This window comes from Nasonia vitripennis (assembly GCF_009193385.2).
Source record: "Nasonia vitripennis strain AsymCx chromosome 3 unlocalized genomic scaffold, Nvit_psr_1.1 chr3_random0004, whole genome shotgun sequence".
Taxonomy (NCBI): Eukaryota; Metazoa; Arthropoda; class Insecta; order Hymenoptera; family Pteromalidae; genus Nasonia; species Nasonia vitripennis.
The window spans coordinates 2448637-2464831 of record NW_022279623.1 but is presented as its reverse complement, the minus strand read 5'-3'; the positions used below and the strand labels follow the sequence as shown (position 1 = coordinate 2464831).

General features: G+C 34.7%; 3 protein-coding genes across 10 annotated transcripts in view; 1 reads left to right on the top strand and 2 right to left on the bottom strand.

The window, feature by feature from the left end:
- Nucleotides 1-46: 46 nt before the first annotated feature.
- On the bottom strand, nt 47-6074 carry LOC100678188 (cilia- and flagella-associated protein 65-like). 6 transcript variants are annotated; one of them, XM_008208356.3, is made up of 19 exons: nt 5950-6074; nt 5761-5863; nt 5392-5611; nt 5066-5331; nt 4689-4989; nt 4402-4623; nt 4119-4323; nt 3614-3865; nt 3057-3279; nt 2608-2970; nt 2466-2545; nt 2106-2391; nt 1836-2030; nt 1563-1751; nt 1219-1475; nt 902-1154; nt 582-808; nt 315-483; nt 47-229 (listed from the first exon to the last, which is right to left on the bottom strand). In XM_008208356.3, exons 1-19 carry the CDS (start codon nt 5958-5960, stop codon nt 68-70), a joined length of 3984 nt encoding a protein of 1327 aa, XP_008206578.1. In that variant the 5' UTR covers nt 5961-6074; the 3' UTR covers nt 47-67. The 6 variants fall into 6 exon arrangements, 5 of the variants coding, with proteins under 5 accessions (XP_008206578.1, XP_008206576.1, XP_008206577.1 ...); XM_008208354.3 differs by having other exon boundaries at nt 5761-5881; nt 5950-6054; XM_008208355.3 differs by having other exon boundaries at nt 2466-2539; nt 5761-5881; nt 5950-6054.
- On the top strand, nt 3624-8881 carry LOC100677875. Its single transcript, XM_003426362.5, has 4 exons — nt 3624-6739; nt 6868-7118; nt 7187-7433; nt 7513-8881. The coding sequence occupies exons 1-4, from the start codon at nt 6643-6645 to the stop codon at nt 8004-8006; spliced, it is 1089 nt and encodes a 362-aa protein (XP_003426410.1). The 5' UTR covers nt 3624-6642; the 3' UTR covers nt 8007-8881.
- The window catches only part of LOC100677815 (acylamino-acid-releasing enzyme), a 29135-nt gene continuing 21805 nt past the window's right edge, over nt 8866-16195 (bottom strand). Inside the window, exons 2-14 of one of the 3 annotated variants that reach the window (XM_003426360.5) lie at nt 12632-12785; nt 11986-12188; nt 11755-11918; nt 11532-11677; nt 11154-11418; nt 10925-11070; nt 10678-10849; nt 10339-10593; nt 10112-10249; nt 9776-9996; nt 9553-9632; nt 9231-9455; nt 8866-9150 (exon numbers count right to left, since the gene is read on the bottom strand). In XM_003426360.5, the coding sequence (XP_003426408.1) occupies nt 9048-9150; nt 9231-9455; nt 9553-9632; nt 9776-9996; nt 10112-10249; nt 10339-10593; nt 10678-10849; nt 10925-11070; nt 11154-11418; nt 11532-11677; nt 11755-11918; nt 11986-12188; nt 12632-12646 (2133 nt within the window). In that variant the 5' untranslated portion in view covers nt 12647-12785 and the 3' untranslated portion in view covers nt 8866-9047. Of the gene's footprint in view, nt 9151-9230; nt 9456-9552; nt 9633-9775; nt 9997-10111; nt 10250-10338; nt 10594-10677; nt 10850-10924; nt 11071-11153; nt 11419-11531; nt 11678-11754; nt 11919-11985; nt 12189-12631; nt 12786-13162; nt 13351-13501; nt 13730-14258; nt 14313-14484; nt 14565-16195 lie in introns of those variants that run through there. The other 2 variants (XM_031925739.2, XM_031925740.2) reach the window with 2 other exon arrangements.

Here is a 16195-nt window from a genome sequence, read left to right as displayed (position 1 = left end):
GCTTTAGGTAAGCCGAGGTTCCTAATATACATCTATTGTTGTCTCATTTCCCAATACTTCGCATACTTTATTGCATGCTTTTATTCATAAACATTTTTTTACTATGACGACGATGATGATGGTGTTCTTCCATGTAAGTTTTTTGGTAAGATATTTGCCGAATATCAGTAGGGTGAGAAAAGTGTGCCGTATCAAAGTTGAATTCTTCATGGACAACCATGCATATCATCTATATAAAATAGAATATTTTTATAATTTGTGTGGAAGATTATATAATATTCTAAGCTCAAGGTGAATTTCAAGTATCTATTTACGGTATGCAAAACGTCTTGCACATGTCGTTTCGGTGGAACGAGTTCCGTTCTTTCTGCTTGATTTTTTCGTCTTCCAATGTCGACTGGTAGTTGAGAATATTTAAGATCGTGAACATTATTTAGATTTTCTTTTAACGTTTTAGAGAAACTGCTACTATTGATAATATCCCTGCGAAAATTACGTACGCGTCGCAGCTTATTAATATAATTTGCTAATTCTTTATATAAATGAAAAAAAAAAGTGAAATATCAGAAAAGCTGACTTACCATATCATACTCTCAAAAATATGAGTTGACATGTTAGCTGCATTTGCAGAAATGCTTTTATTGGAAGTAGTCAATTTTCTCGCGATTTCTTCATTTGGTGTATTTTTTAATTGGTAATGCAACTCAACTCTGTCATCAGCGGATTCGGAATCGTAGGTATGGATTTTTAACGTCAACGTTTTGCAAAACGTTGATGGTTTCTTTGTTTCTTCGAAAATCGGTTTCTTCTGGAAATTCAAAAATGAAATAATAACTTGTTAAATTGAAATCGTATAATTTTTTATGGGTATTTATGTAACAAGAAAAATAGTATACTGTACAGGAAGAAGGATTCCTTTATCTGTAATAGTGAATTCGTTTTTCAGCTGGCACAACATTTTTTCCTCTTCCGACTTCTTTTTTTCTGCAAGACGTCTTTCGCTCACGTTTATAAAATCACAGAATAAATCAATATCTAAGCAGCATTCGTAAGAACCAACGTCTATTTCTATCATGAAAGTTAGCAGAGTTTGAGGCTGTATTAAGCCGCAAGTTGGATTTACATTGATTTTAACTAGCTCAGGTATCTCGCAACTGAAAAATTGTTATTTTCTTCAACAGCTAAACTTGATGTAAGTTATTTTTAAAAATAGCATACTTTTTCCACGTATATTGCAAAACGTCTTGGGGATGATGATTATGAACCATGACCAATTTGATCAATTTTCCGTGGGTTGATATAGGGGAAGCTATGACGCAATTATGGTTGAAGTATACTTCTATTTCCGGAGTCGTGAATGTATCCGAAAGCGGACAATTATCATGCTCAATATCAATCTCTCGAGCAGTGCATGTGGATTCGGCTTCTATGTTTAAAATTGATGCAATATCGTTGACTTTTATTAAAACAGTTGTCTGTAAAATTTTACACGAATTTTAGTTTATCTATTGTCAGTTTGATTAACTGATAAAAATATTTTAATAATTCGAACAAAAATTTACTTTAAATATTCCGAATCGGTTCGGACAAAATCCAAAGATTATCGGTTGGCGCTCATATTTTTTCAGAATCCCTTGAGGATTTAAACATGTGAAAATAATTCCGTAATGTTTCTTGTTCATCATAACAAGATTTTTAATGTCTACTGTGTAAGAAGCTTCGCATTCTTTGTCGTTGTATATCCAAGCTGTCTATAAAGATGAAATGACAATGATTTACCCTTTATAATACAAAAAACAATATTATAATAAAGATTTATAAAACAAATGAAGCACCTGATAGCGCATGTAAAGCCGTTTAAGATTTATTTGTTTGAAGTTTAAGTAATTGCCAGACAAAATTATTTGATTTTCGAGTTTGATATTCCAATTAATATATCTTTCTTCCCCTATTTTTAAATCCCAAAATATTCCAGATGGCTGTAAGGTATCACTTGATATGTCTATTGTGAGAATACCCGTTTCGCCAGGCTGCATAATATATTCAAATAACAGCCTTCTATAAGTATAGGCGTATACGAGTAATTTTTAAAACAAAAGTCTTACCGATAACGTCATTTTTGTCGGGAAAATTGAACATGAGTGATCGTGAACGCAGTACAAACAACCATTTTTCGAAGTAGATTTTGTTCTCGGTCGGCTTTTTCTCTTTTGATCATTGCATAAACAAGTACTTTGTTGTTTGAGAGATAATGTAGATTTTATTGGCTTTGTATTTTTTACTAATAGTTTTATTAAAAACTTTTCGTTTTCATTTAGATCGACGAATGGGATAGTCATTTCCACTGACGTCTCTTGATAAGGTAGTAGATTTGTTAAGGCTATATTGAAGCTATAGTAAAGAATGTTGCATTTATGTAGAGGTTTGTTAACTTGGTATAATTGCACGTATAGATTTTAACTTACTCGTCAATACATAAGGATTTCCACAGAGAAACTTTACTGACTTGTTTGTTAGTTTCTGCTCGGTATAGCAAATCCTGCACCTACAGATAAATATTTAAAATTCAACACGCAAACATCGTTAAAAAATAAAAAATTAGCTCACTTGTATTGTGGGTAAATAGCACATGCAGTGTAGTGTACAAAGATTTTGCGGTTCGATCAGTGGAATCACAGTATCCGCCGTTAGGTGTGACCTAACGTAGTACTGAATATTCAGTTCATAAAACCCTGGCTGGGTTGGAGTTAGGACAATTTTAATTTTTTCTCCTCTTCCTGGACTGATTGATCCGCATATTGGCGAAATCTCAATATCATTTTCTGGCTCGTTCATTATTTCTAACGGTTTTGAAGGCCGACAAATCAGTGAAAAATTGATCGTGACTGGGCTGAAGTTGAACATTTTGAATTCCGACTCACACACTTCTTTGTAAGCTCGTTCACCGAAATTCAATTCTTCGGGAATCGCCTTGTAAGATTAGAAAGCTTTTTTTTAATAAGGATGTATACTGTATATAGCCATGTTTGCTAGATTAATTCAATCTGTAGAATTACTATAAGAGATCCCTCAGCGCATTTTCCAGTCACATCGACTTTTACGGCGGTACTTCTGCTGCTCATATCGGTACGTAATCGGCAAGAGATTTCGAAGTTTGAATCGCCCAATCGGTCTGGCGCAAAAGTCCAATCGTGGAGCACCGTTTCATTTGGATGTATAATACCACTTATCTCCTGAACAGAAAGTTCTTTTGGAAAGTCACTGCTTGAATATTCAAATCTATAACAAACACATTTCAAAATAAAAAAATTATGCTCTGGCAATAAATCGCAAGCTACAGAGTATTTTTCTGTCTTTGTGCAGTATAACTCATCCACCGAATAAGCGTTAACCTCGCTCCCGAATCATATTTTGCAAACTCATACAGATACACAAACTTATATTTATTATTCCGTAAACAGAACTGAATTGCCTTTGCACTTTCGTATTTACCAACCACGCAAGCACATTGTAAATCTGGATCGTCAATATTTATGCGCGAATTCGCCTTGATTCCACGTGGTAATCGCAATTCCATATCTTATCAGGGGGTATGTAGCGCGAAATTACTCACCGCACGCAGTGTCGCGTTGGGTTGCGTACTGGTATCGACTGTGTGTGTCGGCAGCCGATGTGCACCGGATCGAGGGTCACGGTGTTGACGTCGCCGAAGACGAGGCTTGCTTGCTCGGCGAAGCCCTGAAGATCGATATAGATCTCGTACTCGGGATTGCCGTTTAGTCGAACTGCCCAGCGTTCGACGTAGGCACGATCACTTTCGGCTTCGGGAAACAGCTGCACCGCTATTACTTGGTGCTCCTGCTTGCTTTGAAAGATTTTTTACTTTTTAGGGACTGTTCGAAAAATATTACAAATGCATTCTTATTTTTGACTTGCTTCAGAAGTGAAATGGAGTAGATTTGTTTGCAAAACAAGTAATTAAATAATTTTTGTAAATATTTTGAGGTGTTCCGATCATACATTCATAACGTTGAATAGCCATGCCATAATAGTTGAAATCATGATGACACGTTGTGATACTTTTACATTCACGAGTAATGAAAATTCATATATCTTACTGTCCAATAAGTCCCATCATTGGTTTGATGCTATAGTGACTCGTGTCCGGCGGAACAAAACAAAACATCAGAGGCTGCTGGCAAAAATTTTTTATCATAAACGTCGTGTAAACCGGCGTAGCAGGAATGCAAGCTGGCATTATCACAGTCTCCGGGATTTCGTACTGCGGTATGCAATCATTCAAGCCGTAACTGTAGGTGTGACCTTGATATATTTTTTTAACATGCGAAAACATCGATTGGCTGTTATAATATATTAACAAATTTTATTCATCATGTATACCAATCAGGCGAAGAGAAACGTAATCAGGAACTGTGCTCGTTTGTATCGCTTCGATATCGTTAAAACTGGTTTCGCAACAAGGTAATCGAAAAGTTCGCGCTATCAGCTCTCTCGAATAAAAAGTGTTTTCTTCGGCAGGATCGAATCGGATTTCGAAAATTATTGATTGATTGCTGCGCACTTTAGCTTCTTGTGGTTGAATACTGAATGTTTTTGAAACATCTGAAAAAGCATGCATGGTATAGTGGATGGCAGAAGGTAGGTAGAATCGCAGGCATGATCTATACCTTTTTCCCAGATGACGAGTAAATTGAATATATTGTGATTAGTCAAACATACAGTTTGCGGGGTCCTTTTCACGTAATTTTCCGAACCGGTTTGCATTTGGCCGAAATCCATGAAGTTCCAAGATAGCGAAATCGCCGGTGGGTTGCTTTTGACTACGCCCGTCGTGTCGCGCAAATAGTTTGTAAAATTATCCGAGATGTCTAGTTCTTCGATCATTTCGATTTTGGAGTTAAAAGCCTTGATGTAGTCTTGGCCTGGGCTACAGGGTAGACTACCGTAAAGCTCCAGAATAAGTGGTGTCTGAAATGACAAGAAAAAAAAAATACTTATAATAAGTTAGAAGCCTATAAAATAAATTTTATAAACCTTTAAGAACCTGGTGGAGCACAAGACACGACAGACGATACTTGAAAATCCCGGCACCGGTAGGCTCGAACGAAACCGTGAAGCATTTGCTCGACGAAGCTTTTATGACGCCGCTCAGCTCGTTAATTTTAAAAGGACATTGAGCGATGTCGATGTCGAACATAAATTTAGCCCCGACTTTTGCATGGTTCGTCAGTTTGAAGCATTTTTGCTTTCTGCACTGCATATTTTCGCAAACCATTATCAACCTCGTCGCCGAAGAGGTAACTTGGGAACCTATTAAAGTATATCTTTTTTATAATCAGCTCATATCGATGTAATAAAGAAGATTCGCACCTAAACTGGATCCCTGAACTACTATTTTGTAGCAGCAATTGCTTGTGTCGGTAACGAAAAAGTAATCCGTGCATTTTCTGTTCGGTAATATCGGCCTGTAACTGATGTCGCACACGTAAGACTCGCAGGGCATCAGTGTCCACGTGTATTCCAGGGCATTGAAGACGCAGTCTAACGGATTACTTAATGAATCCTTTTGAACCACGTAGGATTGCTTGTTCTAGAGCGTAAAACATGTGTGTGTGTGTGTGTGTGAATTTCTAGAATACACAAATTGATGCTAACGGTTCAAATTAAATTATGTTGTATAATGATCTCGGGTTATGGCCGCATTAGCATTAGAGGATCTATTATTAGTTGTATACTTACGCTGCTCTGATTGACAATTTTAATTGATTTAATTTTCGTCACTCCCACCTCTACTTCGCCGAAATCTAGACCGATATTTTTGATGTTCGCATAATTCTCAATGCTGCAATTGGTTCGAAAACTATTAAATATTTTATATACGATTAAAAATCATCATCATACTGTTTGGTGCGAGGAAAAACTTCATACCTGTACTCCATTTTATCCGAGCGCACGCAAGTTCTTTGTTAGCTCAACTTGGTTGCAAAACCCGCTGCAAACGCTATTAGCTTCCATTCATGCGCCTTTCCATAGCACACGTATACAGATATATAATAATATAGCGAGCAGCAGCCGAGTACAACAATTTACATTGATGCAGTTACATTGGCAGCATCAGGTGCATTGTTTTGATCTCGAAGTGCGCGTGCGCAGTTTAGCTGATGACGGTCAATCCCAGTTCTCGCTGTCAGTGTACTGGCCGAGAGTGCAAAGCAAACACGTTCCAACACGCCTACCACGAGAATCTGCACTCCGCGTGTATCGGTGGCACGTAGGCACGCGCGTCGTATTATATATATCTATATTTTGACAAATGACGTCATCGATTCCCCGGAAAATTCTCACTCGCGAGATGACGACGGAGGTGAGAGGGAATTAGAGGAGCACACTTCGTCTGCGGATATTCTTCGACGTCGATGCTCTGTGTGCTGAGCCGTGTATTATGTGGTGCGCTGACTAATTCGCTGTTTTACGACTCTCTGTAATATACTTGTTTATCCGGAGTGACGAATAAGCTGCGTTCAGTCTTCGGTTGCGGTGCAGTCTTGTGGGCTGTGGCTAGACTTGTTGTGGAGTGCTCTAAGGACTCTTTCTACATGTCTTTATGACAGTTGATTCAAGATGGCGGACCACTGCAAGGCGAACTGCATTTATCTTCTTTTGCTGTTTTTCACGAGTACCATCGGGAAACTGGATTCTCGGAAGAACTATATTCCTAGTGAGTATAATAAACGCAATAATGCTTTCAACGTGCTCATGTATCGCATACACATCGCGTGAAATTGTACGCGATTTCGTTTCATCCCTTCATATGTTTATTGTCTTTGTTTGTGTGTTTACCTGTAGTCAATTTGGACAATCCAGCTATTTGCAATCCTTCGACCGACAAAGTTCAAGTTATCGATGATCTCAGGAATAGGGGAAAACGGGATTTAGCTATTCTGATTGAGCCCTCACACGTCTTTGATACTTGGTACGTCAAGTACAACAAACACTGTAAGTTCAGAGTTAAGGCGACCAAAGGTGATGCGCTCTTTGCAGTTGTGCAAAGCATGTCTCTTCGACGCAATGGAACCGAGTGCTTGGACTACATTATGGTATTTATTTATGACCCAATATTTTTGTTTGCAAATGAATAGATGATTCATTTATTTCTTCATTTTAGTTTACATCAGAATTTGGTGGTCCACCGAAGAGGTACTGCGGCAAAATTGATTTCACCAATGGTTTGAAACATTACATTCCATACGAAGAACCAAATACAGATAATCAAAATGGCCTAGATTTTATACCAGCTATGGTTGAAGAATTCAGTGCGCAAGGAAAAATAACAACTGAAATATTTATATCAAAACAACCACTGCTTCCAGGGGAAAAACTTGATTTAGTTATAACATATACTCCATGCAGAGGTAAATTTCAAAATATTAACAATGAACATTGAGAGCACTTAAATCATTTCATTGATTATCATGTTTGTATCAATTTCAGATTACAAAATCACAGAAATGATTGGAGAAGGATTTATAAGAATATATAATACAGAACATGTGATCGATACGTGTATCAATTTAAAATACATCTGTGATCATTATAAAAATTGTCATAGTCGGTATTGCTATGATGAGAAAAACTGTACAAACATAATGAATCGGATAGAAAGTGATGGAACTGGAACAAAAGTGACCATTAGCGCAGTGACAACTATATTTTTATGTTTGATTATATTTACGCTGTGCCTGTGGATTTGTCGAAAACACAAAAAACTTTGCTGGTCACCAGATTGTGCAGGACCATCCAATACCGTGAGTGGCAGCACTTCTGGATTGCCAATGGAACGAGGTGAACAAGGTGCACCAAACCCACCATATGTGCCTACAGCTCCAATGCTGGAGGTAGCTGTGCCTTCATCTCTTCATGACAAGGATTTACCACCAAGTTACGATTCTTTATTTCCAACTCAAAGTCATGCTGTTAATACATGAATCAGAGTTTCATGCATCACATCACAACTTTGAATTATCTAATGTTGTAATTAGATAATTTATTATTGAATCTTCTTAACAAACAATACATGTTAAATTTTATAAATTTTTAACGAATCTCAAACTCATTATTTGAAGATATTATTATTTTAAAAAGAATTAAAATTCATGCCAAAAAATATTTTAAAAAATGATTATCCTATTATTTTGATCATTTTTAAACAACTTAGTAAAAATTATGCATTGTTTACGTATTAAATCAGCATTTAAAAATGATTAAAATACTGTATATAAACTGCATTGAGTTCAATTACAAGGTAAATTGTAAAATCTGTGTAGCATTTTGATAACCTTTTATAAGAATTATTGATTTTTTGGGAAAATAAAAGTAAACAAGTGAGTCTTTCTAGATGGCCAAAACTTAATTATATTTTGTATAATTATGTAAAAAAGTAAATCGATTGTGATTTACACTATGTAGTAAATTAAATCAAAGACAATAATTGTTATAGTATAGAAATCATTTTTAGCAATGATAAAAATATTAAAATCTATTTCATTACTTAGAATTATCATTGCCTATTTGACGGACGCCCTTGTGTAGTCCATATCAAAATGAAAAGACTAATTACAGATACACAAATATATGAAGCGAATTTCTGTAAGTAGTGTCTTTCTAATATACACATACAAGTTTTAAGCGAAATTTTATGATATAATACTATAAAATTTTTCGAGTATTATTGATATTTTGTATATATATTTTATACAGCGTATCTTGCGCTCACTTTTATAGTGCATATTTTTGTACATACATATACATTTATGTATATGAGATTTATATTAAAGTAACTATATATATGTGAAAATGGAAATTTTTGATATTTATTGCCTGTATTTTGTTCATACACATTCAAAATTCGAATTGAACAGCGCCGTTCTAACTTTATACAAAATTAATGTTTAACCAATATTTAGTACTTGAAATTTATAATGTATTAGATTCTTAATTTTTTTATTTGTATTTCAATCTTCTATCAATCATTTATCATTATGCTCTAATAGCCAAAGAGCTGTATTAATGACGTTGTCAATTTCGACTTCATCTTTCCTCAATGAATGGTTATCTTCATACATGAATAATCTGAAAATTTTTAATTTTATATTTTAGAAGAGATTCTAATTTACATGAATAAAACTAGTTTTTAGAGTGAAATAACTTACTTAGTTTCCACTTTGTTAGCTGCAAGTCTATAGTACCACTGTTTACCTTGGGATGCTGGAACACGTAAATCTTTTGATCCAAGAGCTATCAGTGTAGGTGCTTTTACGCGGTCCACGTGAATAATAGGCGAGTGCTTCAGCATTTTTGTCATTATATCATTATAGTTTCCATCGTTTTCTTTGGGAAGTTCTTCCAGGAAAGAATAACCACATTCAGCGCGGCACCTTTATGCAATTGAAAAAAAGAATGTGATAGAGATACTTTCTTGACCAGTATTTCATTGAGCTGCTTTAAAATGTCGACAAAAATCGTTATAGTTACCAATCGGGAATGTCTGTTATTGTAAACATTGAAGCAAGATCAACTACTGCATTTAACAATATTACTGATTTAAATTTATCCTGTAATCAAGTACATTAATGGAAAACTTATTTTAAATAAGTTAATTCTATTTATAAAAGATATAAAATTTACACACACACACACATACAGGATATAAAATTATACAAATAATCATTTGTTTGGAGTACTAGAAAAATCTTACCGGATATTGTCCGCTAAGATGAGCTGCTAAGAAACCACCATGGGATCCGCCGTAAGCATTGACTCTTTTTGGATCTATCCATGGGTATTTTGCTAAAGATAAATTGATTGCTGTCATACAGTCGATAACATCAACTTCGCCCACTTTGCCAAGAAGGTAATCAACATTATCACCACCCAAACCAGTCGAACCACGATAATTTATTTGCAAGATTCCAAAACCTAAATTATATTTTATTGTTTTAATTCCTTATACATTCATTTATTAATGCACGAAACTATAAGAATCTAAACAATTTCGTAATATTTACCAGCAAGTACTTTAAATTGAACGTACCTAGAGTTGCGTATAGCGCGTAATCAACATGGAACATATTACAGTAGGAAACATGAGGTCCACCATGACCTACGGCGATCAATGGTACCGATTGATTTGGTTCATTTTTTTTTCCAAGATATGTAAAATTGAAATCCTCTAAAAATTAAAAATTTTGTAAAGTATATAAAAGTGCTTACAGTATTATTCGGACCATCCGAATTTTGAAATGATAAATTTTCACTTACTAACTGGATCGTTGTTATCGTAAATAAATTCTGTATGTTCATACATAATATCTTTACCCAGAACATCCATTGGTTTCGACAATCCATTTAAAGTAATGTCTCCAAAATTCTCCACTTTAGGTTCAAACTTTCCAATGACTAATTGGTGAGGACTTATAAGAGAGTGTTTTATAAAAGCAATATAATTCTGTTTAACATCTGCAACAACTAAACTGCTGCCATCTCTGTTATCTATTTCGGTAATTACTTTTGTTTCTATTGAAAATTGAAGAAATCATTTCAGTAGGTACGAATTTTCGAAGTAAAATAGATTTTAATTATAATAGATCTAATAATTACCTAAATTGACGACGTACGACCGAATATTAGATCTTTGAGGCGTACTAAGAAATGCGTAATTCGAATCATCACTCCAACAACGTTTAGGAAGACTTTGATTATAAAGACCATAAAACTTCTTATTGTTGGCGATTTTCACTTCTTTTTTTACTGTATCGATCAATACTTCTGCCTATAAAAATATTGTTATGGTGTTTAATTATTTTTTAGTCTGAAATTATAGACATTATCATTATCACAAACTTACATTACTAGAGCTTTCCCATTTCAGGTGCATAAGCCTTTGGACATTGTGATGTGCAGCACTTAGATTTCGTTCGAGCCAAATAAGATGTTTTCCATCTGGGCTTAGCCGTGGCGATATACAGTGAACACCCTCGGTCGTTAATCTTCCTTCATATAAAAAAGTAATTGAAGCATAATTGGTTAATATTGTATTAAAACTACTATATTCTACAAGAAACTAATGTTCTTACGAAATTCTGTTCCTTTCAAGTGAAAGATGTAGGATTCCCTATTAGTGCAAGCATATAAACCAAGATATCTTGTTTTTAGTTTGTAAGCAACTCCAATTATATCCTCGCCATTTGGAGCCCAAATGACTTGCGCGGGAAAATAATCTTCTGGAATAGTGCTTATTGGCACAATACTATCGTCTTCAACATTTAAAATAACAACAACGGACTTATGCTTGCCGACTAATTGTTCACCCCAGTCTGGTTTGTACACATATTCTGTACCCTATGTAGGAGTAAGATACTTTATTAGCTTTATTATAGTTTTAGTTAAAAAAACTTTAATGGGTTTATGAACTTGTTTGTTTTAGAAAAGAACCTAGATGATCTAAACATTACCTTGGTGGGCTCTTCTTCTTCAGTAGGTTTATCAGTTTTAGGTTTCGATTTTTGCTTATAAAAAGGCTCAGATTTTGGTAATTTCTTTTCGGCAACATACAATAATTTTCTATTGTCAGGTGACCAAGAAAATGCACTAAACGTGGCTAAATATAAAATATAAAAAATTAGATTTTGTAACGTATTGCGGATAGTTTATTTCTTTATAATAGAAATTTCTTACGTTCTACGTAAATGTCGCCATGTAATTCAAAAGCAGATATATCGTATGATTTACTAACATGTTGATTGTCCCAGATTTCTATGAATTGCTTTGATTTCCCATCAACGTTAACGTCTCTTAACACTGCTTTCAAATTTTCATCATCAGAGGTGGCTGATAAAAGTCTGTGACAGAATATTAAAAGAATATTAATTTTATCAACTCCACTAAACCAACATTCAAATTACTTACTCAGTAGAGATGTCGATTGGAAAACTCTTATCACCGTTGAGACTAAACTCCTGAAAAAATTTTTGTTTTGTTCGCCTTTCTAAATTTCTTTCGGACCAAATACTTTGTACTTTAATTTCATTTTTGGCTGAGGGTATAATTTTTGCAGATGCTATACTTGGGATTCGATACAACTTTTTGTAGACCTCTAATACTTTGTTTATCTAAAAATAGAATAGTATGCTTTTATAATCATCTTATTTATAAATAAAATTCTTTTTTTCTTGAAAGAACAGTAAACAGTTACATTTTTAGGACTTTTAATGAGTTTTTATTTTAAATTGTATATGTTCGATTTGAAAGCATACCGAGGTTAATAAGCGCAAGTTTGATAAAAAAGAGTTGTTTGATTTAAAAATCGTAAACAAAACTGATATCTTCAATATAATTTTTTTTGTATAATCATATTTTTAGATAATTAAAATGTAAGCACGTGAAAATTTAATTTTCATTATTGAATCTTTGTCGTGCGTTAATTTATTTTAGTCGTATAACTATATAGAATATAGTTAATTTGTTGGAGTATGTGATGCTTAGTTTATTTTTAATTAATTGAAAATGTGAATAACTAAAATTTGTTAAAATAAAAGTAGTTCATAATTATTACCTGTGTCGATGACATGATAATGAAGTTGCAGCTATACTGCTTATTTTGTCTTGATATGTATTAACACTCTCAAGTCACGTTAACAAGTTATTAATGGATAGATAAGAACTATCTAGCATAGATTACTGCGTTTCCTTTATCTTAATTTGGTGATCTTGAAAAAAAAGTAAATAAATAAAAAAATATTTGAATTAATACATTTAAGTTATATTGATTATGAAAATTACTAAATGTAATAAGCTTAGTTAGCTCTCAAACTCTACGACATAATGATATGAGTGATGAATATCCCAAGTTTGAGTTATAATATACAAAATAAGGATATTGTGGTATAAAAGCGTGGTTTTACGTTTTATCAGTAAAAGTACTGATATCAGTTTATTATTCAATTTTCTAAATATAACAATGCTGGATTTATAATGTTGAATTTATATATAGGCATCAATACATATTGAATTGTACTGACATCATTCGTCTATTGTTTAAAAAATTTGCATGAATGGGTTACATAGTTTTGTAATAAAAAAAATCTTTTGACAAATATAAATGCATAATTTTATTGATAACAAATGCATACAATTATAGTTTTATAATGCACAACATTTTAATGCTACTTATTCTATCCGCCATGTTCCGATATCCAAAGCACTGTGTTGATGACAAAATCTATTTCCACCTCATCTTTTGATAAAGAGTGATTATCATCGTACACATACACCCTGAAATAGTAAATTACTACTTTAATTTTTATGATATTATAATTTGTTTATACCTGCATCATAATAGTTTTTATTCTATAATTAATTTTGCCACACAAAATTAATTCTACAAAGAGAAAAGTATAAATTATATATGTTATCTATAACTTACTTTGCAGGTACATTGTTAGCCGATATACGATAGTACCATAATTTTCCTTGGGATGGCGGAACTCTAAGATCATTTGATCCCAAAGCAATTAAGGTTGGTGCTTTGACTTTATCTGCATGCAATATTGGCGAATGATTCAACAGTTTTTTAAGTAATTCAGTGTATTCAGATGGTGAACTAGTTTCCGGCAATGTTGCGATAGCGGAGTTGCCAGTTTCACCGGGGCACCTGAAAAATAAACATTTTTGTTCTAATTCAAACACTATTTCAACATCTCTATGTACACATTATTTTATATAAAAAGGTTAATAAATAAGTGACCCGTTTTTGACTGATTGACAAAAAATCATCATTGCACGACAAACCATATAAATTGTACATTGCTCATAATCTTGAAATATTTATTTACATAGCGAATTTCGAGATTTGTATTATTTAACTGCTAAAGATAATGTGCTACAGAAATGTGATATGCCGTATCAAAAAACCGTCACTTTTCAGTTGCATTAATATGATAAATTGCAATCCTTATTAAATGCGAAAAATAAGTTAAAAATTAATACCCCTATCAGGACGGGTATTGTATACGCTAGTGGGCTATTATATCTCGTGATTGCACTACTTGGGCATATTTTTGCTCTTGATATGCGCAAATACTATTTTAGATTTGTAAAGTTTTTTCAATAGATAATTTTATATTTCATACGAGCATAATAGTTTGATTAATAAGCAAGTTTATTTTAATTCATAGTAGTACTTGAACCAGTGTCGGAATTTGATCCTTTCGTCCACAGTTAAGGCACTACGTCTACTGAAATTGAAGATATAATGGTCATTTGAAAATCGATTTTTATTTTCAGTTTTAAATCTGTGCATTTTTAATTCTTCTTAATTTTTACTAATTTTTGTAGATTAAGTTAGACAGTTGCTATTTTATTTCTGGTTATAACATTAAATTGTAGAAAAAACCTGATAATATTTACCAATCAGGAATATCAGTTATAGTGAACATTGCAGCTAAATCAATAACGGGGTTCCTAATCACGACCGCCTTGAACATCTCCTGTAAATTAGCGATCATTATTGTAAAAATTAAATTTATTGATGTAATTGTGTATTAATCTGTTACAATGCCGCTACCCTAAGCGGGTCTTGGGCGTTGTCGTCCAGAACGGACGGGTGGGTGCCTATCACCACTACACAGCGCGTCCTTAGGTTGCGGATAGAGGAACAGCCCCTGAGAAAGAGGTTAGCTGCGAATAAATAGAATAAGCAGCCGCGGACAGCCGATAGGAACAGGCGTGGGTGTGATGAGCCCACACTGTCGAACGCATTCATCTAGAAACACTACGCAAGCACCACAACAACAAAAACACTTCACATTATCTCTTATCTCTCAATCTATCTCTTTCATCACACATTACAAAAATGGGCAAAAATCCTGCTGCCGAGGAGGATGCGGGAGCGATGACAACTGCCCCGAAAGGGGATGTGTAGAATGATTCGTCACCTGGTCTTACGCGGTAACGATGCCAGCGAAGGCGCGCTGCCTTGCAGGGGGGCGTTAGGATGCGAGAATGAAACCGTAGTGTGTCTGACGACGAATTGACACTGTCCTCGTCAAAGTCGGAAAGCTCTCATATTTAGTTCTAGAGAGGTATGGGGGTTATCACCTCTAGAACGGTGGACTCACCTGCGATCGGAACAGGATCCGAAGCGCGCGGGTTTAAGATAATATCATGGCTCAAAAAAATCAAATCCGAACCAAAAGGGACTTAAGGGTCGGAACTTGGAATGTTCGCAGTCTATACAGAGCAGGTGCGTTTAAAGAAGTCGTAAAGGATGCTGATAGGTACAATCTAGATTTGGTAGCAATACAGGAATCGCGGTGGCCAGATGGCGGAGTACTAGCATCGGGTAACTTCACGTACCTGTATGGGGCCGGGAGTGGGGGATCTCTAGGCACCGGATTTCTCGTAAGCAAAAGCATCATACATTCGGTTAAAAGTTTCAAATCCATCAATGATAGGCTCTCGTACATCATTATCGAAGGTGAATGGTATAGATATGTATTTATTAATGTAGACTGTCCTACGGAGGACAAAGAAGAAGAAGCTAAGGATCTCTATTACGAAACTTTAGAGCAGGTAATCGACCAGTTCACGTCTTACGACACAAGAATAGTATTAGGCGATTTCAATGCTAAAATAGGTAGGGAAGAAATGTTTAGGCCTACTATAGGTAAGGAAAGCCTGCACGAAGCCAGCAATGATAACGGTATTAGGGTCATAAATTTCGCGGCGGCAAAAGATCTTATAATCAAAACTACGTGTTTTAAGCACAAGAACATACACAAGGCAACGTGGACATCGCCGGACGGGGCCACACAGAACCAAATTGATCATTTCCTCATTGAAAAAAGACGTCATACTAATGTTCTTGACGTAAGGGCTTACAGAGGGGCAGATAGCGACTCGGACCACTTCCTAGTAGTAGCCAAATTAAGAGCTAGACTAGTAGAGAATCAAAATAGTAAGCGAGCAAACAAGGTAGAAAGCTTCGATATTGAGAAACTACGAGATAGAACAGAGCGCATTAGGTACCAGATAGAAATTAATAACAGGTTTCAGGCACTTGAAGAAGCAAACACATCGCCGGAGGGGAATGACGAACCGAATAGCTTATGGGGGGACA